At 37.7% G+C, this 27,329-nt stretch overlaps 1 protein-coding gene across 4 annotated transcripts in view; it reads right to left on the bottom strand.

The window, feature by feature from the left end:
• Positions 1–661: 661 nt before the first annotated feature.
• Positions 662–27,329, bottom strand: part of LOC103045308 (E3 ubiquitin-protein ligase HECW1) — a 143,902-nt gene continuing 117,234 nt past the window's right edge. For all 4 annotated transcript variants that reach the window (XM_022673432.2, XM_049480419.1, XM_022673431.2 and 1 more), the window contains 15 exons: positions 26,274–26,459; positions 24,851–24,985; positions 24,470–24,575; positions 21,992–22,088; positions 20,110–20,193; positions 17,402–17,508; positions 16,111–16,225; positions 15,856–15,969; positions 14,489–14,641; positions 12,793–12,891; positions 12,449–12,578; positions 12,156–12,302; positions 11,553–11,667; positions 9,452–9,650; positions 662–4,254 (listed from right to left, as the gene is read on the bottom strand). In XM_022673432.2, the coding sequence (XP_022529153.2) occupies positions 4,143–4,254; positions 9,452–9,650; positions 11,553–11,667; positions 12,156–12,302; positions 12,449–12,578; positions 12,793–12,891; positions 14,489–14,641; positions 15,856–15,969; positions 16,111–16,225; positions 17,402–17,508; positions 20,110–20,193; positions 21,992–22,088; positions 24,470–24,575; positions 24,851–24,985; positions 26,274–26,459 (1,899 nt within the window). In that variant the 3' untranslated portion in view covers positions 662–4,142. The remainder of the gene's footprint in view (positions 4,255–9,451; positions 9,651–11,552; positions 11,668–12,155; positions 12,303–12,448; positions 12,579–12,792; positions 12,892–14,488; positions 14,642–15,855; positions 15,970–16,110; positions 16,226–17,401; positions 17,509–20,109; positions 20,194–21,991; positions 22,089–24,469; positions 24,576–24,850; positions 24,986–26,273; positions 26,460–27,329) is intronic.

Genomic DNA, 27,329 nt, shown 5'->3' with positions numbered 1-27,329 from the left:
AAATCATCCCTAAACCGTAAAAAAGCAAGTTTAAAAAGTGTTCTACATCACATAAAATTTGCCTCAGTAGCTCTAGTACTATTGTTTTTACAGTGTTTTTACTGTGCAGTGGGCGGGGCCAAGTTACTGATTCATTGGTTTAAGAACTTGTTCATTGGCTGGTTCATAGTCTATTCTAACGGACAACAGTTCTTAAACAGTGTTTTTAGTGTTATGTGCAACAAAACATTTAAAATAAAGAACATACATTGATGTTCTTTGTAATGGATGCAGGGTCTGAAATGGTTAATTTTCAGAATTCACAATTAATGTTCTTCTCATTAAAACAATACAGGAACACAGTAAACAGAAAGTGTTAAACAAACCAGAATATGATTTATACTTTACAAACTACACTGCCTGGCCAAATCAAAAGTCGTCACCTGGATTCAACTAAGTAAATGATGTGGGGTTGATACTGCAGTTGGTCAGGTTTAGGTTCAGCAACAGTATGTGCTGAAAGAATGAGGTCAGCTGACTACCTGAATATACTGAATATAGACCAGGTTATTCCATCAATGGATTTTTTTCTTCCCTGATGGGACACTTCCAATGTTTCCAAAATTTGCAGAAATAATAATATAAAACAGCCAGAGAATCACAAAAGGAAGAAGAGCAAACAATCATAAAACAGTTGGTTTATTGTACATTGGGCACATTGTGGGGAAGGTTTTTAAGGTGTAAATATAATGGAAAATAAGGGAAAGGTTTTATCATACATACAGCTCTGGAAAAAAAATAAGACACATAAAAAAAAAGTTTCTTTGATTTTGCCAAATTGTAAACCTCTGGAATATAATCAAGAGGAAGATGGATGATCACAAGCCATCAAACCAAACTGAACTGCTTGAATTTTTGCACCAGGAGTAAAGGCATAAAGTTATCCAAAAGCAGTGTGTAAGACTGGTGGAGGAGAACATGCCAAGATGCATGACAACTGTGAATAAAAAACAGGGTTATTCCACCAAATATTGATTTCTGAATTCTTAAAACTTTATGAATATGAACTTGTTTTCTTTGCATTATTTGGGGTCTGAAAGCTTTGCGTCTTTTTTGTTATTTCAGCCATTTCTCATTTTCTGTAAGTAAATGTTCTGAATGACAGTATTTTAATTTGGAATTTGGGAGAATTTTTGTCCGTAGTTTATAGAATAAAATAACAATGTTCATTTTACTCAACATATACCTATAAATAGCAAAATCATAGAAACTGATTCAGAAACTGAAGTGGTCTCTTATTTTTTCCAGAGCTGTATCATCTTGAAAATAAACAGAAAACATAGCAGTAATTGCAGTAATAAAACTTGAACTGCAAATCAAAACTTTTGACACAGTAAAAAATCTCCCAGTACAGTGGTTTGTAGTGCACCAGGGGGTAAACTGGCCTCTTAACCTAATTTCTCAATCTAACATGCTCTCAATCCTAAATGCACGATTCAGGCATTCATTATTTAACTGTAATAAACATTACAGATATTCAGGTATACAGTATATTCCAAACAACCTCAATCATACTGACAGCTTAGACAAATCTAAGCTAAAACACACAGTAAAACACACATATACAACACAGAATAAGTAAAGGCAAGCTCTGTACTGCTGAATGGTGAAAGTTAATTTATAAGGATCTGGTTTAAATACAGTTTGGGTACATTAGTGTCTTTACATTTCCAAATCATTCAGTGGATTAGATCAGATCAGTGCTTCAGCTTCAGTTCTGTAGTCCAGCTGCACAGCTGTCTCGTGTTTCTCTTGATTTAAAAACACCCGATTCAGCTCAGGAAGGCTGTGATCATTAACTAATCATATGACCCAGGTGCAGAAAAACTACTGACATCACACAGCGTGCACAGGACCTGCCCCAGGACTGCAGCTGAAGAAAAATAATAAAAATCTGTCATAGGCAATAACAGGTATAGCATTATTAACAACTGTGTGTTCCCCATTAATGGTCCCTTTCAAAATAACAACAACATGACTGTGTATACAAATACACAAAGAAGGCATTTACAAATAATTTAAAATAGAAACAATAAATAATAATTAACATCACAGTCTGAGTTAGGCATTCTTACAGCATCAATGAAAATAAAAATGAAAGGTAATCACTTATTAAATAAATCCCAACACAGTACAGTACAGTAGCTTCTCAATGAAACCATATAAAACACACATGATGTACAAAAATAAGTACATTAATATCTGCAATAGGCATACATACTTACAGGTAATAATTAATAATTAGAGGCTGGATTAGTGTTTGGGTCTGTTTTTATATTTCAAATTTCTTAGTTTTCAATAGCTACAGGGGTTAATATAATAGTGTAGCATCAGTAATGAATATTGCTTTAATTAACTATGAATGTTTAATGCTATATATACACACAACACTATCATACAAAAATCTCTAATCTCCAAAATAGCAATTTTACAGCAGAAAGAAATTAAACAACTGAAGTCAGTGCAGACATATTTAAGACATGTTGCATTTTGGAGCATTTCTATTCATCACAATTCTAAAACAGATTAAAGGACATCAGCCAAATTTATATTATGCTCTTATATAACTCTTCTTTATATTGTAGCACAGTTTCAGGACGAATGCAAAAGAAAAGTATCCAATAGAAAAGCTCCAAAAGCAAAATGACTTGGAATAAAATATTTAAACACTGATTTCCACTGAAAGTCAAGAAAGAAGGATTTTCCTTTTATTGTAATGTTACCATTTTCCAGATACACAATTTTTGTATGACAAAGATGGTATATATATATATATATACATATATAAATATAATGGCATTCCTTTGTGTTTGTGGTGATCTGTGCAGTGATCTTCAGGGTAAAGGCAACAAATGACAAGCTAAAGAAGAAGCAGAGAAACAGGTCTTCTCATTTGACACAGAATTGTGGGGACAAATCAAAGCTCAACGTCATGCCCTCCACCGTGTATCTTCTGATGGGCATCCCCGACCTCTCTCCAACAACAGCAGCAGTGAAAGCATCTACAGTGTTATTTTAGAGCTGGGAGTACAGGCTCAGGGTGCAGAGCACTGTGAGGTGAATTACGTTGCTAATCTGAGCCTACTGTAAAATCGCTTACATCACCTGGCTCAACTGCCTTCTCTTAAACTTCCTACTTATATCACACTAAGACGACACAGTTTCAGGAGCAGGAGCCTCATCACTTCTGTTCTTTAGTGTTTTCACTCAGGCAAAAATACAGCTCTCTACAGAACTCTGGTGTAAAGTGGACTTTTGGTATAGTAAAACATGATAAAGAGTACTAACCTTTGTTGAAAAGCCTACCTCTGTTCTCCAGCAGCTTTCAGAGATCCAGTAATGTATTCCGATCCCAAATAAGTTGAATTTACTTAAAAAAGCCAGCTGTTAGCCATTCATTCAAATATTTGTCCCATGCCCACTCAGAAATACTTTTTGCTTTCAATTTAATAGAAAAAAATTACAGACTGCTGCTTTAACTGATTAAACTAAAATGTCTAGCCTTGTTTTTCACAATTCAAGGCAGTCATCCATTGAGCTTTGATCATTATTAAGGTCACAGTGATCTACCCGTGGTAGAAGAATATGAGTGAGCAACTTCTGCAAACAATCTGAACGATCTTTAACGTTGGCCACGGGTGATTTTTTAAACTCTTCTTTGAAAACATACAAGAAGAATAAACTATAAGAATGAATCTTCACAGGGTTTTGGCTATAAAACAAACATGTATGTAAATAATTTGTGTCATGTTTTGTCTTAATGAAGCTGCAGGCCATTGGTGAAGCTCTTGTCAGGTGGGCTTTGTCCCCCATGCAATATAACAGTATATCAGGAAAATGAGCAATGCCTCTTTAGTAACAATGGCTCTGCAGATGAACAGTAGCAGAGGAACAGTCAGTAGGCTGGACGCAGGTTTAACTACACCTCCCCGACCCCACAGTAGTACAATATGTACAATATACTCATGCAGTTTCAATTAATCTCAAATAAAAATTCACATACTCTCAAATTAATCCTCAGATGCAATTCAGTATAAAATAGCAGTCTCTGTAGGACAGAGTCACTGAAATTTAAATTAAAGTAAGTTTAGAAAATATAGTCTCTACTCCAGGCCAAAAGTGCTGGTCTCCTCCACAGCGATCAGTAGCTTCTCATACAGCATCGTGTAGGAAGGATATGGAGGCAAATCCAGACGGTTGAAGCATGTGTGGGCCCTGCAAGAAGTACACAAACATAACAATGTCAAGGTCAAAGGTCATGAAAGTCAAGAATGCACTTATAGGAGCTACATAATTCTATTTCAAAATTCTTTGGTTCACAAAAAATGCTTACACAGAACAATTCTAACAAAGGACTTCAATTTAAGGACCTGAATGAATATTATTTTCTTTGACACATTTTAGAATATTGCCATATTAATGTATAGTAGATTTATATTATACACAGTTACAGGTAAGACAGATTTTTTAAATCCAAAATGAGTCCAAAATGGCTCATACAGTATCGTGAGAAAGTTTTTAGAAAGAATTTAGAAAAGTTTAAATAAAAAAGTTCCTTAACTCAGCAGTAGATAGATAGATAGATAGATAGATAGATAGATAGATAGATAGATAGATAGATAGATAGATAGATAGATAGATAGATAGATAGATAGATAGATAGATAGATAGATACTTTATTGTCAGATCCATTTGCATTAAAACAGTAGCTCTGTATCAACATAGTACATTAACAACATAACATATAAGGCACAACTATTATAAAGAGGAGAGAAAGAGGGAAGAAAAAAAGGAAAGTGTTAACTTATTAAATCGCTAAAATTCTTACTATTAAATACAATACATTTTAATACAAAAAGTTGTGATTTTAAATCAGTGTTCATTAAAATATATTTAAAGCTTTCCTATAATCTAGTTTTATTTATAGTCGAGACCTAATTTGGTAAATCAGTGCTTAATGACTTTAAATTCAGGTGAAATGTGAAACTGAACTTTGTTTATCTAACTAGTTCTCAAGATTTTGACTATTTTTTCTTCAAAATGAGACACTATGATTACTTTTACTGTATGTATGGTTATCTGCATTTACATAGTACTTTATGTTAAAAAGGTTAGGGTTCTACCAAATATGATCTACATACTACACAGATTTATTTGATGCAGATTAGAAAACTAGACAATATTTGGAAAATATTGTAAGCAACAAAACATGGAAAGAGAATTGTAATCCCAGAAATGAAGTCTAGTCATTTCAGTCTGAGTGTGTACAAATGAATCCTTATTCCACCGTGTGATTTTACTCTGATAGGGCGCATTCAGGTGCTTGGGTTTAATCGCTGACAATGAACAGTGGCAGACTGGGTAATCGGGAGAGTCGGGAGAACTCCCGGTGGGCCAGTTTTGTGCCGGTTACTGTGGCTTAACAATACTGTCTTTATGAAAGTGGCTTCCTGAAGCAGGCCCTCCATTTCCCTCAGGTACATAAACACAAAATGTGACACAGTCACAAGCTATAAATGTCTGAGCCATGTTTAGATTTGTAATAATTCAGGAGGGTAAACAGTACAGTGTGTTCCTGTACTGTGCCTATTTACCCACTGTGATTAATTGGCCAGTGAAACATTACTTTAGCATTACAAAATATTTGTGAATAGTTAAGATAACAATATATATATATATATATATATATATATATATATATATATATATATATATATATATATATATATATATATATATATATGTTTCATTTTTTACTGTTTCAAAAGAATGAATAAAAAGGATAAGGTAAATGTACAGTATGACCTCTTCAGGGCCAGTAACAGAACCTTTGGCATCTATGAGGGTTTAAAGGATTTTCAACCATTATTAATTGTAAAAGCCTTCTAGTTATGTGAAGGCCTTGGGCCATCTTGTGTTTGCTGCTCTTCTGAGGTTTATCCAGAGATTGTAGGCAAAAAGTTCTAACTTCAGTTTTTAATTTCCTCACATATTTATTGTTTATTTTCATGTTTAAGGTGCTTAGAGGGGACAAGGTTTGAGTCAGAGTCAGAGTACCCTACAGAAATCATAAGCCTGGCCAGCTTATGCTGGGTTAAGCTTACCTCTTTATCATCATATGGTATGTTTTTTTAGTATAAACTTTAATATTTGCATCACTTCTCTGCTCTCTACTGATTAGTATAAACTTTAGGTTTTGTTCACATTACAATCCACATTGCTCAAATCCATTTTTTTGCTCAGATTGGATTTAGCTATCTTCACGGTTCACATTCACAAATGTAAGTGATCTGTGTCTGTGTGTAATGTGAACAAATCTGTCCCTGAAACGCCTCACATGCGCACATTAATACCTGTATAAACGTCTCCCTCGTAGCTTTATGAAGGGAAATGGATGCGCTAGCAGCTTATATGTGAAGTTCATGCTCAGGTCGAGGAGGTGAAAAAAGACCAGGCGGTTTGCTTTTGCTGTTTTTTTGCAGCTACAGCTGCACAGCTGCACCAAGAGAAGTGTGGGTACGAGTAAGAAGCACGTAACGCATGCGTAAACGCAAAAAGTTCACATTCATGTTGCATGTCCATGGATCAGACACATATCCTATTTAGGATCACATATAAAAAAAAGTTACTCAAATCTGATTGAAGAAAAAATCAGATTTGGCATGATTTGGCCACACAGAGCAAAAAATAGGATTTTAGCCACTCCAGCTTGGTAATGTGAACCTAGCCTTAATTTTGTATATACTGTAGCATTTCCTTTGCTTTGTTCAATTCCACTGCTAATTCTGTTATTTAATGCAGTCACAGAGCAAAGTTAGATTAATGAGACAACTAACATTATAAGTTTGAAAGCAGCAAAAACACCAAACAAAATCCAAAAACAAGCCCCTTTCTAACTGTAACTATATAACAACAAATGATAGACCCTTGGAAGTACATCAGTGATAGTTTTACATTTTAGTGCACTGTTTCAAATGTTTTGACATACTGTATTTAAATAATTTCATCCTAATTAAGAGGTATTTTAGTGAATATCTTGCGATTCGGTGCAGAAAACTAAGCAAATATCAAGCACTGAGTGTTCCCTCAGCCTGCCCTTATTCAGTTTAGCCTGGGCTGATGATTTTCCACACAATGCCAAAAACCCGCTGCTCTCCCTGTGACAGTGAAATACGAACTCTGTGCAGTTTTAGTGCTGACAGTGCCAGCTTTTGATCCACTGGCTCTGCTGTTTGCCAGCGTGACACTGGCAGAATGACATTTCAAGGGGAAGAGCTAGAAGTGACAGTGAGATTCTTTTAAATGGGCAATTTTAAGATGACACACTTTGTCACTTTGTAACTTTGTAACTTTATTTGTGCCTAAAAATCTAAGTAGAATCAAAAAGACTAGAAAGACAACCACATTCACCATACTTGTGCTTTTTTGGAACACAGATAGAATTTGGCCTGTAATCCACCCATGCAGTGAGTGAACACACACATACGCACTAGTGAGCACACACACACACATTGACAAGTCGCTGCAGAAACTGGGGAGCAGCAAGGGTTAAGTGTCTTGCTCAAGGACTCAACAGTGGCAGCCTGACCACAATCCTAGGTATTGAACACTCAACCTTTTTATCAATAACCTGGTTCTCTAATGCTGAGCCCAACACTACTCTGCTGCTTTAGACTAACCTCATTCTAAAAGAATAAGAAAATATCTGTTCAGTTTTGGGATCTCTTGGTTCTGTGACATTATTTTATCAGATATGTAACAAAAATCAATAATCCAGAACATTATGGTACTAATGATACTAATAATGCACTCCAAATATCTCCATATATCCAGGACTGAAGAAAAATGAATGATACTGGACTTATGTAATCTGTCTCTGGTCTAATCTGTCTATACTGGGAAGTGAGAACAGTGTGATTTTTTATTTTGCTAAAAACAGCAAAAATGTAGTACCCTGATGTGATAATTAGGTGTGAGTGATATGGTACTATATTTTAGGGTATAATGTTGTTCACGCTATGAACAACATTATGGCACACCCCTAGTTTGCAGTGTTTTATGCTAAATTAGGCTTCTTGTTCCCTTTAGCAGTGGCTGCCCTGTTGCTGTAGCACTGTAGGCCCAGTTCACACGAGACCAAAGGCCAGCTTCTATGTGTTAACTAATGGAAAGATTGGAGATTACAGCTGCTTCTATCTGTATTTGATTTACTAATTCCAGTTAACACCTTGGGACAACATAATCTTTGAAAGTGCGTTCCTACTAAATTAGCACTTAAACTCTTGCTCTTTGCAAGAGGCATCTTCTATGTACATACTGTATTTCCATATTAAAACCATGAAAATGATATACACTGCGTATATTTAACACCAATAAACTGTAAATCTGTGTTATAATAAGTATTATTAGTATTATTTATTGAAATTATTCCAGTGACAAGACCTTTTGAAACTTGCCATTCAAACTCGGATCTAAAGCTCTATTTAAACAGGATACAGTGCAGAGTGAGGAGAGTGTCATGCCTTTAGTGAACACTGTTATGTAGCTAAGAGAGGACACGTGAGAGTGAGTCAGTGTGAGTCACACACCTAATGTCAACTCAAACACCTCTCAGCTAAGAGCTCTCCATAGCTGTTTTAAAGTGGGAGTGGGAGGGCAAGCATTTCTGCACAAGAAGAGTACCGGTAGATGATTTATAGCACATGTTGCTTACGTGATCATAGAACATAGAGGAGTAATACTAAATATTATATAAAGAAAAAGCACAAATAATCAGAAAATGTTGTTGGAATGAAATCTTTAAGAGTAATTCTAGAGATGCTGAATGTTCATTCATACCAATTTACACTTGGTGTAAGGATAGCTGTAGTTGACTATTCAGTGTTCTTAAGTACGGCTCAGTTATGATAGCTGTGGCAGGAATACTAAGTTCAACTAGCTCTGTATTGTGATGTAAAGATTAAAAAGCTATAAATATATGGCAATCTGAAGGTAAAACACATACAATTCAGTCTAGCAAACAAATTATGCTGAGATATCATTAGCATCCAGTTCTGTTTACTCTAACTGGGCAACTCAACCAAGTGGTCACACAAAAATACATTTTATTGTATGTTTCTTACAATTAACAAAAATATCATTATGCGTATGATTTTTAAACTACATCAATCTATGTAGCTTGAAGTAAATTGTCTGAGAAGCTCTATGATGCCAATACAGCCTTTTTCTCATTTTTTAGACAATGACATCTTTTGAAATCACTGCCAGTGGATAAGAACAGCATAACACTCTCTATTCAATAAAGGGAATACAGTCAAAAATCAGTTTTTATTACAGTTTGTCAGTACCTACACGGAACCTCTACGTAAATGACTGGAATGAGGGATGAGAATGTGTGTTTGTTGTTTCTTACCTGGGTAGTGAGGTGATCTTCCCCCACTTCTCGATGCAGAAGCAGCGCAGACCATTGCTCCCACGCAGAGCTGCAAAGCCTTCATAGGGAACACTGGAGGTGCCCGTCACAAACTGCAGCAATCTCAGCCTCTGCTCGTTATTAAAACGCTCCACCGCCATCCAGAACCACCGGATCACTACGTGTCCATCATGAAACCCTGGATAAAGATGATTAGAGGAGAGAAGAAGAATTATTATTTTATAGTACCAGTGTGTACTATTTATTATTTCATAGAACAGTACCAGTCAAATGTTTGGACACACCCTTTCTCATTTTTTCTTTATTTTTATATTCTTTTCTACACTGTAGATTAATATTAAAGACACCAAAACTATGAAGGAACAAATATGCAGTTATGAAGTTAATACAAATTGTTAAACAAGCCAAACTGTGTTTTATATTTCTATTCTTCACCTTTTTTTTTTTCTTTAATTTTGCATTGACGCCAACTTTGCCTTCTCTTGGGATTATTTTCTCAGTCGGCTTCACAAGGCAGAGCCTGAAATAATTCTCCAACTGTCCTAAACGAGTTCTAGAGATGCTGAGATGTTTTAACTGCTTATCCTTCAATCTGCACTCCATTGATCTACAATGCAGTAAATAATACAAATAAAGAATAAATATTAATGAAAATATGTCCAAACTTTTGACTGATACTGTATATAAACGTACATGTCCAACAGCACATGTAAACTAAAACATGTATTTCCTGTTTCCCACTTGTTGCAATGGCATCCCAGGTGTCCCCTTTCCATGGTGATACTAAGTGGTTGCTAGTTGGCTGCTATAGTATCCTTTGTGGTTGCTAGGGTGTTGCTCTGGTTTCCAAGGGGGTTGTTATAACAGTGTTTATGGGTGTTTGCTCATGTTGTTAATGTGGCTGCTATGGTCTTTCTAATGTGTTGTTAGGTAAATTGCTAAGATGTTGCTATGTGGTTTCTAAAGTGTTGCTAGGTGGTTGCTAAGGTGTTACTATGCTTTGCATTGTTAACTATACAGTAATTCCTGTCTCTCTAAGCATGACTGAAACAGACTGAATCATGAACTAAATGCCGGTAAACTGTCCCATAAAATGAGGTAAAACCAGAGGCAGCAGATTTATGAATGAGCTCGTTCCAGAACCATAGAACCGCTAAACCACAGAGGTCAACAAAATCCCATAGAGGTTGCATGTTTTACTTCTGATATAAAACGTTCCATCCATGGCACTGAGCTGCTGGAGACCCAACGGCTTGTTTGTTTTGGCGGCAGAAGTGGGAGAAAGCGCTGCAGACTCAGCTAGGCTTACAGAATGATTTATAGTTGAGATTTCCAGAGGAAAAAAGGTCAAACAGCTCGAATGGAGCAGATGATTAGCCAGGCCAATTAAGAGCTTAGGTTTTAATGAGGGTCAGATGAGCGTTCTGGCAGTCCCAGCCCAGCACATTTGGAGGTTAATGATTTACAGTGGTTTGTGGATATTTTTGGCAGGGCAAGGCATCTACCACAGCTGTTAACATGAAGGAGAAGTACAATGAGTCTAAGACAGGACTTCTGAACCAGACTAGATACTGATGTCATCACTGCCTTACAGATCTGCTGCTACTGTGAATGTACAACATGTGGATTTATGTATATGCATGTTTATACATTTCAATAAAAACACAATTGCCATAGAATCCTCCTGGGTCACTGCTGTTCAGACATTCAATTACTATTACTGTCAGGGTGCAGCAAGGAATGGCGAGGAGAGTGGACGCAAATGCGAATGAATTTATTAAACAATAAACAAAAGACAAAAATAAACAAACAAAGGACTGGAACTAAACTGAAAACAAGAAACACGGGGAACATAGAACCCAGAGATGCAACCATAACAGACTTTAACAAGTACAATACGGGAAACAGGAAACACCTGGGACTAGGGGGCGGAGCTACAAATGAACACAGGTAAGTGGAAAACTACTGAGACACAGAGGAGCACAGGTCACGTGGGGATATAACACAGACATGAGACAGGGTCAGAAAAGGTAAATAAACACAGAAACATGAGAACAGACAGGGACCACGTGACACTTACCTCCTCTATACTCTGTGTTGGACCTCCAGTCAATCAGATCTATTTCTGCTGTCCCTGCAATGACCAGCTCCAGCTCTCGAGCATCAAAAACTGACACCAGACGTGAGTCCACCACCTGATCAGAGAAACAACAGAAGCAATGAAGATGTTGCTGCTGACATACTTCTTGTTAGGACATACCTAGCCAGTCCAACCTAATTATAAAATATTTATTATAAATTATCAGTTATAAATAAAATACTATGTCCCATTATGTAATTCCTATTAGCAGATTTCTATTAAGTTAAATAAATAGCCTGCATTCTTAAAAAATAAGTAACCTTTCTCCAGTTTAAAGGTTCTTCTATTTAAAGCTGATGTCTGTTTTGGGATTTGTGGCCCTCTCTGGTAAGAATGGGTAATTGCACCGAGCATGCGGAAGAATCATTTTTTTTGAGGTGGAGTGGATTAATCTGACTCCAGGTTATGTTCAGTCAGAGAGAGAGGGCACGCTCAGTCTGAAACTTCACTTCAACTATACACTTTGTTTTAACTCGGGATGAATGAGCTACTAAAGTATCCAAATAAAACAGTTTTGTCTACGGTTTAGAAATTTTCGTATACCTCATAGAAACCCCGGACCAGCGCTTCTGTCTGCTGCACCACCCCTCTCTCCACCCTCCACTTGGCCATTCTTTCAATGTACTCCTTCTTATTCTTCTCTGTCACCTGGATGTTGGATCCTCCTGACTTCAGCTCCCTCTCTGTTACCTGTTCAAAGAGAGCAAAAGCACAACCACATCTGTTAATAAAGGTCAAACCACAAGTTTAAATGAGCAAGGATTATTACAGTATGAGTACTTCCATGCATTCCTGCAATTATGGAAAATAAATAATAAAAAGTGATATTTTAGTACCTGTCCAAACACTTCCTCATTAACAGTGAAGGTCAGATCCAGAATGTCTGTAATGTCATTATCCTTCATCCACTGCAGACTCTGGTGGAACTCCTCATCCAGATATTCTAAATCACTCAGATCAGTCGCCCTGCACAGTGTAAAACACACACACGTGAACAGATATGATATGATCACACTGATACCTGCACACCACTTAACTGTAAATTCAGAGGACTGAAGAGTAAAACTGATTCAATAAAAATATCTATAAAATGTCTATAAATATGAATCAAGACCAAAATCCTAATTTAAAACTAAGACTGGGCTCAACCTATACCCAGCAAATGAAGCGTGAGACTCACAGTCGGAGCAGGGCTTTGTAGAACGGACGAGTGAAGAAAGCATCCAGCAGGTACTGATGAATCAGCGCCAGGCCCAGAATGCGCCCACTAAACCTGAACCTGTGGGAAGAACAGCGTAAGTGAAAATCACGCATATCTCTTATATAACTTATATAAGTGCTGCCCTTTGTTCACTTTTAGCAGTAGAGTTGGGAACGTAGTCCAGCCTCTATGTTATAACTACACTACTGATCCTGAAATTCAGCAGTGTTACAAACTACTATATACACTCTAGCATACCTGTCAATTTTTAGATTTAAAAATAAGGGATATTTTCCTCTGTCCGCTTAAAGTCGTCCCACCAGCCCAACGAAGGTTCAGTATCCCTTCCATTTTAAGACAGGTATTTTTAAGCAGCTATCAGACAAATCTCATCACAGTTTACATGATTAGCCTACCGTTACCTTTCTTTTAGAAAAATCGCTGTATATCCAGATCTGTTTTAACATCAGCTGCTCCAACTAGCTGCCTGAACTCACAGCGACGAGGGGCTTCCCCACACTGACCCCCCTTTGCAAGCTGATTGGCTGTTTCTCCTGAAAGGCGGGACTTTCTCTTTGATCCGGCTCCACGATTGGTTAGGAGACACAGAGTGGTCAGTGCCCTGTCTCTATATCTTTTTATTTTAATATAATACGGGAAATTTACGGGAAAATACTAAAACGGGAGGACGGCGGGAAAGAGGAGTAAAATCCGGTAGTTTCCCGGCCAAAACGGGAGACTTGACAGGTATGCTCTAGTTTACCACTGTTTGTTCGATGTTCCACACTCATATCTTGACTTAAACTACCATGATAGTGTAAAACTACAAACACACACACACACACACAAATACCCTTACTTACTTTTAACTTGCTCCTAACTCTTAATGTAATACAATATGTCACTATGTAAACAATAAACACTGACATACAAAGATTTTGCAGGATACTGTCATTGCTGCTCTCACACAAAAACCTTATATCTCCATTTTTTGCATTTTTACATACTGTGAATGTAGTTGTTCTTTACATAGTGTTGAAATGTCATGATTATTGGACAGCATGTTCAAAAAGAATGCTCAAAAAAAACTTGGAATTAAATAATTTACCTTGACATACCCAGATTTATTTTAGTTTTTAGAGACAATATACACAGTACTGAACAGAAATCTGAAACTAAAATCATCTAAATTGAATTTATTTTAATTTAAACCATTTTTATTTTTTAAGGGTGAATGAAGAGGCCTGAGTCAGGGGTTGACATAATATGTCTGTATCTAAGAGCTAAAGCTTCTCTTCTCTTTTTGGATAATTATCTAACAAGCTCAATTTTCTGTTCTTTTCAGCGACAAAAAGCACATAACTCGTACTGAAGATAAAGAGCAATGGATAAAACACAGAGTAAGAAGAAAGAAAGAGACTATCATTTTGACTTCCCTTTCTTTCATCATCACTGTAATTTGCTGGAATTGTGACATTTTTTAAGAAACAAAAACACTGTGACATTCTCTGCATGCTTATCATAGTGACTGACAAGCAGAGGAGTACTATTTCATAACCACACGCCACATCGACAGGAGTGGGGAAAGTGTGTGTGTGTGTGTGTGTGTGTGTGTGTGTGTGTCAGTGAGTGAGAGAGAGAGAGAGAGAGAGAGAGAGAGAGAGAGAGAACGTACCATTCTAAATGGTTCTCTACAAAGGCGGACATGGGGCTAATCTGAACAGTGTAGGTGTCGTTGGCTGAGTATTCGAACAGGCCGTAGTAAGGGTTAAACAGCTCCTGAGACAGCAGGAAGAAGAACTCCCGCGAAGGCCCACTGTAGTCCAGACTGAACATAAAAAAAGATTAAAAATGTTAAATACAACAACAGCAGAGCTACTTCAACAGGTTTATCTGACTATTACAGCTACCACGAACAGACAAATTGACATCAATAAAGTACAAATAATAACATGGCTCAGTTTACACTGAGAAAAACAATGTAAAAAGTTTTTTTTTATTTTATTATTTCTAATTTTCTCCCATTTTCACCCTAGTTTGGCTAGGCAGCTTGGCCCATACATTCAGCTGCTAGTCAGCTGTATATCCCCTATTACTAGTGATGCCACAATACAAGGAGGGTGAAGACTAGCACATGCCTCCTCCGATAAGTATGAAGTCAGCCATTGCCTCTTTTTGAACTGTTGCTGATGCAGCATTACCAAGTAGAATCACAGCACACTTGGAGGAAAGTGCAGCAACTCGGTTCTGATACATCAGCTCACAGACGCCTTGTGTTGATCGACATCACCCCTTGGAGTTATTAAGGGAAAAAGCTCCATCTACCCACCCAGAGAGAGCAAGGCCAATTGTGCTCTCTCAGGGCTCCAGCAGATGACAGCAAGCTGCATGATCAGGATTCGGAACCAGCAATCTCTGGATCATAGTGGCAGCACTTTAGCACACTGGCCTTGCAATAATGATACATAAAAAAATAAATTACTGCGTCAACCGTATTACAATAATATTATTATTCATGATGCTATAAATATTTTTTGCTCCTACAATATTCTATGGTTTATATAAAGGTATGAAACTGACTACAGAAAATACAAATACAAAAGTACAAATATCACCTCTGTTGTAATAATTTTTTAATATTCTGTGGAACTCAATGTAAAAGTGGACAAAAATATTGGGACACCTACTTAGTCATTTCTTCTGAAACTGATAGATTTAATTTATGTTAAAATGTGAAAAGCGATATCTATATAGATATATTGAATAGATATATTACACAGAATTAGTTATGGGCACACTATTTATACACAATAACTTTTTCCTGACAGTGGCACTGTCTACAATAATAAAAAATGGACAGGATACAATATTGAAATCTTTTCATTTTTAATTTCTGGGATTTTTACACCTTCAAAACTAGTTTCTTGTAAGCAGATTAGACTAACATCGCTTCTTGGCCTCATGCTGCTAACAAGTGACACAAGTGACAACTACTGTGATGCTCTGTAGTTTATTTTATTCCAGGTGTGAAAGCTGACATACCCTTCTTCTCCCACAAACGTAATGTAGAGCTTGTTCCTCTGGAGCTCTTTGCGCGAGTAGGCCATCACCTGGTTAAAAGTGCCTTCCAGCAGATGTTCTCTTCTGACGATTAGCCTTTCACACACACACACACACACACAGATGTGGGGTTCAGCTCAGACAGTGCCTGCTCATATCTGCTTTATTTTTTGTAATGCAAGTCATGCACAAATCGTCCCCCAGGCCACACAAACACACACACACACACACTCTTACTTGATTTTTCCTGGCCCCTGGCCATAGCCCTTGGCTTCGAGCTTCCTGTAAAAATTGCGCAGTTTGGCTTCAAAGTCTCTGCGGTATGGGGCAGGCGCTCTGGCTCTCTGCAGTCCTGCCAAGACACACACACACAAATACACACATATAAATACACACAAAGAAACACAATTAGATCAAGGTTAAGGGTTTCTACCAACAAATTATGCTCAGAAATAAAATATTCATACTAATATACATCCTCCATATTTATAGATAGCATCTAAATTGACATTCTGTAATAACTTCTCGACTGGGCAAGCTTTTTGCCATCCAGCTGTGATACCATTTCATTTACAAAAGCATTTCTGAATTCATCAAAACCTCATTAGACCCCCTCTAACTAGCACACTGTACATGCTCGTTCCTCCAGTGGCAGAAAGCTCTTTAAAGCACAGCAGGATGCTGGTGATGTATCACACATTAGACTCCACATCAGAAAGCACAGCTCGGAACTGTGTGAGAATGGGCAGAAGGTTAGCAAATTTGTTTTAGCATCAGGAGAAAACAGCTTGCTCACTGCAATGATAATTACACGATGTCATGCCTGGCACCGGCGGCGCTCCTCTTTCTCCCACACTCAGCTCTGCCTTTGATCTCCAGTCTCTAGACTACGTTACCCAGAATGCACCTTAGTCTGGGATCACTCACTCACCCGATCACATGACACTGCAAAGGGCACCACCAGGAAGTCAGTCACCGGAATATTGATTTCACCTGTTCACCTGTTCACTATATTAACAGCTTTACTCCACACACTCTTTGCCGAGTGTTGTCTGGTTTACCCACATTACAAAGCACTATTTATTGGCCATTTTTATCTCTTTTTACAATGTTGGACTGTTTCTTTACTAATTCTTTTAAAATCCTTAACATAAAAAAATCTGCATTATTTTGTGAATGCCAAAAGTCACAATTATTACCACTGGACTGTCCAGTGTGGGCGGAAATGCCTTCTATAATGTATTTGTGGTAAACATGTAACACTGTGGATAAAGGAGTGTTAAATACCAATTCACTTCACCCTGTAATGAACACACTGGACATTGTTCATCTTCACTCACAAGATAACACCTCCCAACTTATACAGGTAAGGGAATTCCCAAGCCGTATATTAAGGTAATACTTTAAAAAGAAATTACATACTGCTATCCCATTCTTTTTTGGATAGTGTATAAACAAACTAGACTGAAATAGTGTATACCTATCTACACTGTATACAGTATATCTACCCACAGGTGCACATACATACCTGGTGAGTTCTGTGGTGAGGATCCAGGAGAACATCGTGGGGAGAAGCTGAGGCTGGGGTGGAAGGGGTGGGTGGGGATGTACGACATGATCTCCTCTTCGAACAGGCTGCAGGTTAAAACAGAGAAAAAAAAAACGTATTCCTCTAAACTTATATGCTTGGGTCGGCTTTCCAAAATAATGTGGTTTCACACTGAATATCATATTAGCTAATGAATGTTAAAAACACTAATAAACTAGTCAACAAAAAAAGTTGTATGTACTTTTGTCATTTGAAACATAATTTAGGCACACAGTTTACGCAGTGCTTAAAGTTGACTGATATGGATAAACTACTAGAACTGTGATTTCTTGGAGTTGGAGTAATCAGAGTATTGTTACATTGGAGTACTGTTACCAATATACAGGGTTGGACAATGAAACTGAAACACCTGGTTTTAGACCTCAATAATTTATTGTCCTGACGGACAGTTCTGGAGGAAACAGGAGAGTTGAGGTGCACATTGAATTCTGCCGTGATTTGATCAGCCGTGGTTTTATGTTTTTTGGATACAATCCGGGTTAGCACCCGAACATCCCTTTCAGACAGCTTCCTCTTACAGCGTCCACAGTTAATCCTGTTGGATGTGGTTCGGTCTTTCTTGGTGGTATGCTGAAATTACCCTGGATATCGTGGCACTTGATACATCACAAAGACTTGCTGTCTTGGTCACAGATGCGCCAGCAAGAAGGCACCAACAAATTGTCCTCTTTTGAACTCTGGTATTTCACTCATAATATTGTGTGCATTGCAGTATTTTGAGCAGAACTGTGCTCTTACCCTGCTAATTGAACCTTCACACTCTGCTCTTACTAATGCAATGAGCAATTAATGAAGATTAGCCACCAGGCTGCTCCAATTTAGCCATGAAACCTTCCACACTAAAATGACAGGTGTTTCAGTTTCTGTATATTTTGAACTAGTACTAATTAGCATTATTTTGTTCATTATATATATATATATATATATATATATATATATATATATATATATATATATATATATATATATATTCTAGCTATCTGGCAAAAAACTGTATATCAAGGGAAATATCAAAATTACTTCAAATAACACTGATTTCCAATGAAAGTTACAGTAAGAAGGGGGTTTCCTTTTTTCCTTTTTAGTGGACGTTGTTGCGTGACAGTGACAGTATGGGGCTTATAGGAATGTATAGATACAAACAAGCAAAATGGGATCAGTACTGATCCTGGCATTTTTAAATAGACTGGGTATAGGCAATTATATATAGCCCGATGCACTACTAATCCTTTGTTTTTGCTGCTCTGCCAGCATGTGTGTGTTAGAGGCACCATAAACAGTCATTATACACAACCTGAAAACAGTGAGGTTCACTGTCAAAAGATTATAAAGCAGTTGCAGCACATGCACCAGATAACTTCTCTGGTTTTAAGTTTTTTAAAGAAAATATTTGAAAAATATATAAGCAAAGTTAGTAGTGTTAGTAGAGCTTGTGTCACTGAATGCAATCAAATTTGTACAGCAATGTTACAAAATCTAGTGGAAAGTCTTTCCTGGACAGTAGAGACATTTACTCCAACAAAAACAGCACAAACTCTTTTTAACACCCTTTATTTTCACTTTTCATATTTATACACCAACACTATTTGGTCTGGTTAAAACAGGCTCTGGTTCATTTGTAAATGTAATGCAGTTCGATTGAGCAGGTGTTAAAACAGTAATCACATTTAGGTCCAGATTAAAACAACTGGACTGAGACCAGCTAGAGGAGGTGGTCTCAGTCCGGTCCAAAACAAACTCTGGAGCGGTTCACTTCCAGTGAAAATCTGATCAAAACGTCTCAATCTGACCCAGCTATCAAATATACTCCTTTTATTTGAGCTAAACTGCTGATAAGGCACAGTTTAATCTGATATATTAGCCAGATAACGCTTATTACCACAGCTATGAACAAACACTGTCTCTCATGCTTCATGCTGTTTACATGCACGGGCTGTGCTGCATTCACTGCTTACAGCTGTGCGACTCTGTTTACTACATGTATATCTGTGCTGAACATCCTATTAAAAAACACTGTGGGTGAATCTTCTCACTATATTTATTTTCTTGCTCCCACACCAGACAGCTCTGACCAATTAGAGAAGGAAATGTGCTTGCGTGGTTTATTTGTCCGCATTTTGGTGCATTTAGGTTTAGATTTAGAAAACGCTCCAAATGAACAAACTTATTAACTGATCTGCATACTTGGTTGGAGGGCTCAGTAGTACTTCAGAAATGTTAGCCAAAAAAAAAAAACACAGAAAAAAATTATAGTACTAAAATGTACAGTACTAAAAGACCAATAAGCAACACTAATGTCTACCAGCTTTTGTCTATGTGTGTGTGTTACTGAGAGCTCTCTCTCTCTCTCTCTCTCTCTCTCTCTCTCTCTGTCTGTGTGTGTGTGTTGTCTGGGGCGATGTTGGATTCCAGTGCCTTGGCAGAGGACGCTCAGTGGATTACGTTATTCAATGAGGGGTTGCGTGCTTGCCCATGTGTGTGTGGCATAAGTCAAAGTATCCTTTTTTAAAAACAGTAATCCAATTGGCATGACAATGGCAGGGCTTCTCAATGGGATTGGCACTGAATGAGCTCTCTCTCTCTCTCTCAGGATTAGTCAGGGTAGGGTAGTAAAGTAGTAAACACACCTTAACAGCATGACAACGTCTGCGTCACAGGACAGCTTCTCCACACCCTGTGGCCCTTCAGTCCTGATGTAATGGATCTTCTCCCTGCAACATCGAGATCACAGGCCTCTCAGACCAAGCGTATAAAAGGTTCCAACACTTTAATTCCTCTCTGCCTTTCTCTTTTGTCCTGGATGGCGGGTGAAACGTGCAATCTCGTGGAATGTTAATTGTTTTTTAATGTGGCGGTAATGTGAATCGAAGCTGTAATAGTCTGCATTCAGGAATGCTTTTAAGAGAAAGATCAGATGTCAACATCTGTAAGATAGGGATCTGTTGCTTACGTAACTGTGTATGCACAGTTCAATAGAAACTGCTGACTCAGTGTCACACACTTTCTTCTGTTTTCCTATGGTGGCTACATATCAGCACTATACTATGTATGGCAGCCACAGCAGCCACCCATCATTTGCACATATTTATTAATTGTGGAAGAACAAAGAAGACTACAAACATACATTTTTTTCTGTTGTTCTTTTTTAATGGTTTATCTTCACAGGGTTAATCATTAATCAAGATTGTCACACTAGTTTAACTGATTGTTCTAATTCTACTGGCAAAAACTAGACAAAATCTATGTAAATTGAGACGTATATACTATACCAAATTTTATGCACCATAAGGCACACTTAAAATACTTGAATTTTCCACAAAAATCTGCCGTGCGCCTTTTAATCCAGTGTTTATTCCGTCTTATGTATGAATTTTAGTCAGGTTGTAAGAGCAGTGTTATACAGAATAGCACTGCTGGAGTAGCATTAGCATTATCTGCTAACCGCTAGCTACCCCTACCTCAACCACCCAGCGGTGACACCTGCTGAATTAGATGTTCCTTATAGTGTCTCTTAAAATGCGCCTTATAATCCAGTGTGCCTTATGTATAAAAATACACCAGAAAACAGACATTAATTGATAGTACGCCTTATAATACAGTGCGTCTTATAGTGTGAAAAATAGGGTATATTAGGCAAAAAAAACAGCCAATTTTTCTTAGTAAGATTTCTTAACATAAGCAATCTTAACATCTCAAAAAGACTTAAATCAAAATGTACTGACACAAGGATCAGAATAACTTGAATGGTGATCTTTTTTGTTTTGAGTTTACATTACTTAAAGTAAGGTGAAAATTCTAAGTAAGACTGATTAAAATAATTATTCCTAAAATAAGCAAAATAATCTTACATTTACATTCTTTTTTTGCACTGTGGTTGTCTTGTCTTGTCTTGACCAGGATTTAGTTGGTCTATACGCACAATCAACCTGACTAGGCTTAAATAAAACAATAGGAGAAAGCCTGACTATGCTGGTTGACCACCATCTCCAGGCTCCAGCATGACCAGCAAGACCCAACTTATCAACCAGCATGACCAGTGTGACCACCATCACCAAGCTGTTGACCAGCATGTCCAGCATTACATGCAACATGTTTAACAGCTTTTTAACCACCATCAAAGGCCATCAATAGGCCATCAAAGACCAGTTTAGACCATCTTAAGCCAGCTGGATTTTTTCAGTTTTTCAGTTGTTTAGGACGAGCTGTCTTTCTCTGGACCAACATGTCTTCTTGATGCTTTTGGAGGCTCATAGTTTTGAGGAAATTGTATTTAAAGGTACTTTTAAAAGGTTTTATGGAATTGTCAAGGATTTGGTTAGTTGGTCTCATTCGACAGGTAGGACCACTCCACTTACACTCCACCTGTACACCTCCACCTTTCATTGTCCATCTAGAGAAAAAAAACTTTAGGCATTCATGAAGAAGGTGGTGTCGTTATCCACTATGCTCCCCTCCTGGGTTCAAATTCCCACCAAACACTCCACTACACATGTACATAGTTATCCTCACCTGAGTGTGTGATTGCGGGCCAAACTAGGCTGCCTCTCCTGCAGCATCTCCAGGATGTTGGGCTGCCGGAGGAACGCCACAATCTTTTCATTATACGCTGTACAATAATAAAAAGGAAGAATTAGCATAAAGCAGCTGCACATAACAGTACAATACAGAGCTTTGGTTATTTAGCTGACTGATACACAGTGCTGGTTAAGTCACAAGGCTCAGTACAGAATCTGACAGAGGACAGAGTTAGCCTAAGGCTTTAATGGTTTTACCAAAATACTGCAACAGAGCTATGGGCCCTTTGTTCACATTTATTTTTTTTTATTTTTGATCTGCTCATAATTGCTAGTCTACAAAGCAGCCAGTAGATTTAACACATACTGTATTTGTTTGATTAGAGATTTTGATAATAGTGGGGATTAATAAAGCCATCCTCTGCTTTAGAGATATTAACACTATTAAAAGTTTGTTGCGAATCAACAAAATGTTCAAAAATTCACGTAACCGTAGTCATCAATAATACACAAGTATTTGTAAGCAGAAGAGGAGATACTCAATAAAAAAAAAAAAAAAAAACATTAAAACCCTTTAAAACAAATGTGGTGTATGTACAGTAGCTTTTTTTGTTATGGTGGTTCAGTGGTATATCACTGTATCAAAGTCAAAGTCAAAGTGGTTTTTATTGTCATTTCAGCTATATACAGAGTACACAGTGAACAACGTTCCTCCAAGGACCATGGTGCACATAAACACAGTGTAGACAGAATTATTATTATATATATTTATTTTTTGCATGACTAAGTGCCTTATCTTAGGTATCTGTAGAGGTGCCATGATTAAGGGCGTGTCAGTGTGTCTTTGCTATCGTAATAACTGTAAAAATGTATTTCCCTTTAAAAACCAGGTGTGCTCTGACTTTGGCGGATTGTTATTTTTACAGCGTGGCGCTTCTGCGTCTCTCAGCAAAAGAAATTGACCTGCTCATTCCCACTGTGAAGGTGCTGCTGATGCAACACTGTCAAGTTGCATCACAGCCCGCTCGGAAGAAAACACAGCGACTCAGTTATTTTACATCAGCTCACAGATGTCTTGTGCTGATCAACATCACCCAAGGAGTGATGAGGGGAAAGAGCACCCTCTATCCAACCATGATGGCAAGCTGCATGACCGGGATTCGAACCTTCTTTAGCTCTTAAAATGTTCTACCAATGTACTTTAGGAAATTAACAGTGCTTCTTCCTATTAAAGAGGCATTTGTATTACCTTTATTTTTAAGAGTGTAGGGTTTCACTCTCCCCTCTAAAGGGATTCCTACAGAAACACATTAACAAAACAGACCCGTTGCCATTTCCTGTGCACTGGCTTTGGCAGCCCCCATTACACCAGGAGGCACCAGATAACAGCTCGCTGCTCTAAAAGCAGGAGATAAAACCCGCTCATACAGAGCAGAGCAGGAAGGTGAATTAACTGGCTCACAGACAGAATACTGATGCACATTCACAACTGTGGTCAGAGCTGTTCCAGAGCGATGTGATTACCATTACAGCTGATAAGAATTTCAATATTTGTGAAGCATAATTTCTTGTCAATATTCTACATGCACTCAGAACGTGAAGAGGTGCTTTAGCTCTTTTCACAGACTGAAATATTTGGAGGAAGGGATTAAAATGCAATTTAATAAACCCTTAAATTCTGAGGACACAGACATACAGCTCGTAAGGTGAGTTTTACAGGGGGAAGTTTAACCCTCATATTGACCTTAACAAGAGCATCAGGTAAAACTTCTGTTCAGTTTCATTTTAGACTTTATTATCAGATGTGGCAGGAAACCTTTTTTTGTAACAAAATTTCAATACCAAAAACGTTCAATAACGTACAGTACCAGTCAAACGTTTGGCACAAACTGTTTGGCACACTGGATTACTAAAATAATCCAAACTATGAAAAAAAATGTTTAGTAGACAAAAAAATAATATGATTGATATTTTACATTCTTCAAAGTAGCACCTCTTTATGAGTTTAAAATAATCAATTGTTGGTATACAGTGAATACCCCTATTTGAGTAATGTTCTAATCCATATTATGCAAAAACTTAACTAAGTAACTTTACTTAACTAAGTTAAGAAAAAGAAAATAATTGATGAAATGAATGTCAGTCAATCTGAAAAATTTCAAAAAGTATTCTCAAGTGCACACCAGTGTTGCCAAGATAGCAATAAACACCCGTCGGACTGATCACATCTGTCTAGGTTAATTTCAGACAATTGTACATCTGTGTTTCTATTCCCAAGATAGCAATAAACCAGAAATTTACCTGAACACACCGCACTTCCAGATATATTTGTAAAGTCTGTTGCTATCGGAATGAAAGCAGACTGTTGGTGGGGTGTAAGATAGCAATGAGAATTGCAACGCACCTTGTGCAGGGTGTATCATAGGGCCCACAGTGTATGTGTGTGTGTGTGTGTGTGTGTAAGCCAACTCACCTAAGGGCACTGAATCAGGCTGGTACTGGCTCCTGATGGCTGCTACCAGGCTGTTTCCAGGTCTGGCCATGAGAGATGCGCCTCTACTGCGAGATACATCAGACGCCTGTACAAAATAACACACACACACACACACACACACACACACACACACACACACACACACACACACACACACACACAAACACACACACAAACACACACATACAGAGACAGAGAAACACACTGTTTCCAAACTTTCTCCTGTGATTTTGTTCTGGCACTTTGCTGACAGGTTGCCTTTGAGTTTGAAAGCCTGTTTGTTGGTGCATTTTGACATCTGCTTCTCAGGGAGTTAGTCTCTCTGTAATTCTGTGTGTGTGTGTGTGTGTATATACCCACCTCTCCAGCGCTGTAGCTGCGTAGTCTCTGTAGATGTTGCCTGTGTGTGAGGTGGTTGGGCAGACGGCCATTCTGGAAAGGAATTCTGGGATCAATGAAGGTGGTGGCTCGACTGTTGTGGTCCACAAAGAATGACTAGAACAGAGGAAAGAGCACAGCAGTCAGACAATCCTCTGTACTGGTTATCCTTTTATGTTCTGCAGGATAAAAGCAGTGAGTCTTACAGGTTTGCTGGCTTATTATTTAAAATTGATTAACATAGCAGCAGCCAATATATAACTGTTGCATTGTTGTTGCACATATAGTGACAACAGAAAACTTGGTTAAGGCTTTGGTCTGTACTTTCTGGTGTGAAAATACTCTTAGAAAAAATATTATTTCAGTAAGCATAATTCAACAATGGTAGTTTTGCTTTACCATTTAAAAAGTTAAACTTTCTACAAATGCCAATTTATACTTCTGCATCAATCCTAACCGTCACATGATGCACAAAGTAGGTCCCCTGAGCCGCCCACAAATTCCTGGCTTTGTGGTTTAAACTGCAGAGTGATACAAAGACGTGGTCAAAATATAAACTCAGGCAGCTGCATAGGGTGCTCACACAGACTATGTCATAAACCCAATCTGGACAGGATTAGTTTCTTCGGGGGATGTCTGAAAAAAACAAAAATCATATTTCTACTCAGTGATAAAACTCAACTGAAAAAAACAGGAGGACCAGTGAGTGTTTTTGGCTTTCTCAGTCACATGACATCGTGTTCAGTAGCTCCTCCATTTCCACTCGCTGTTGTATTTATGTTGATCTTGCCTGAAGTGTAATTACGGTGTGTGGCAGTGGATAAATAGTTATTTTATTAATCTCAAGGTGACGAAACTCAGAGATGTGAGTCTGGACGGGAATAAATTTACCGGAGGACCACGGAGTTCAGCGAAAAAAAAAATAGGTTATTCAGCCTGTCATTTTCTCAGAGAACGTCTGAGAAAAACACGTACATGGTCATTCCAGATGAGAATAAAATCACAAAGGACCCCCCATAAAAGTAGCCCCTGAGAAATTAATCCCGTCTGGAGAGGCCTTTATGTGTTAATATTTTTTTTTCAATAGAAATAATATATTTTCTTGTGCACACATCCCAGCACGGATCCCAGCTTTATCTATCTAACCCTGTTTTACCAGAGGAAAGGAAAACAAAGTAATCAAAGCTGTATTTATCTATTTAGTAAGTTTTAATATTATATACTGTATGTTGAAACTCAATCAGGTTTAATGAGCATGTAAAACAGATGCCAGGTCAGACACCCTGTGTAAAATGATCTTGCTTCATGAGAAAGTCCAACAAAGCCACAGTAATAACTTTTCTTTTATGACAGGGGTTAACAACCAAGCTGAGAGAGTTCTGGTGCAGTATGTGGAAGGACCCACCTTGCCCTGTGGATCAGTTTTGATCTCCCAGCCCCTGGGCAGCTCCAGCTGGGTGTCCGCAAACTTATTGAGGAAAGTGACGAGGTCGCGGTTATGCTGGTATCGCTCGAAGTTGCGCGCATCTCTTCGGATTTTCAGAATCATGTGCTTTAGACAGGTGCTGTTGGTAAACATCCGGTATGCACCCTAAAAAAAAAAGGAACATCAACATCAAGAAGCTGAATATGACCTTATATATAAATATAAGTGTGTGTGTGTGTTTTATTTCTGTGCGCACCGTAGCAAGTGTACACCACATAATATAAGGGTGTATTTAACGTAGGGTGTATGTGTGTAATGACATCTTAGTAAACACAGAGGCAGTGTGTGGTTTCATGGCCTGAAGAGTTCACATGTCCCCCTGAAGCCATGAGGCAATATGCCAATAAATAGTCACATTCACAGCAACAAAGAAATCTGTTGTTGGCATCTGCTGACCAAAGGTTATCACACAGTGTTCAGAAGGCACAACACTTACATCACCCTAAAAAATCAATCCATGCTTTATATTCATGAGGATAAACACAGAAACACACAAGGACACACTACAAGGATACACCAGCTTGTCTAAATAAAGACACAAAAATCAAGCAAAGAGATTATCAATGATTAAACAACAATCATGTGATCATGGTTTCTTGAGAACGGTACAAAAGCCCAAATAACTTGTTGTTATACAATGTTGGACCAATAAGTAATAAATGTATACTTAAGTACATATAAGTACTTATACATCCACATGTGGACATGAGACATATCAATAATTAAAGTAAAAGTAATCAGGAACAGTCGGCTGACTCTAATTTTAACCTCTAAAACAAAAAAATACAAAAGGAAAGCTTTTAGAAGAAGCCAAGTGTCAACAGTACCAAAAGTTATTTACAAATTATGGGGGAACTGTATTCAGGGGAACTGTGGAGGAGACAGCAAGGATAAGCCAAAAAATATATACAGTATTTATGAAATATCTTTTTGTACACTAATTAGACATATAAATCAAAACATCCACTTGACTTG

Source organism: Astyanax mexicanus, chromosome 6 (genome assembly GCF_023375975.1).
Source record: "Astyanax mexicanus isolate ESR-SI-001 chromosome 6, AstMex3_surface, whole genome shotgun sequence".
Classification (NCBI taxonomy): domain Eukaryota; kingdom Metazoa; phylum Chordata; class Actinopteri; order Characiformes; family Acestrorhamphidae; genus Astyanax; species Astyanax mexicanus.
Note: the sequence above shows the minus strand (reverse complement) of the source record. Positions and strands in the feature narration are given on the sequence as shown.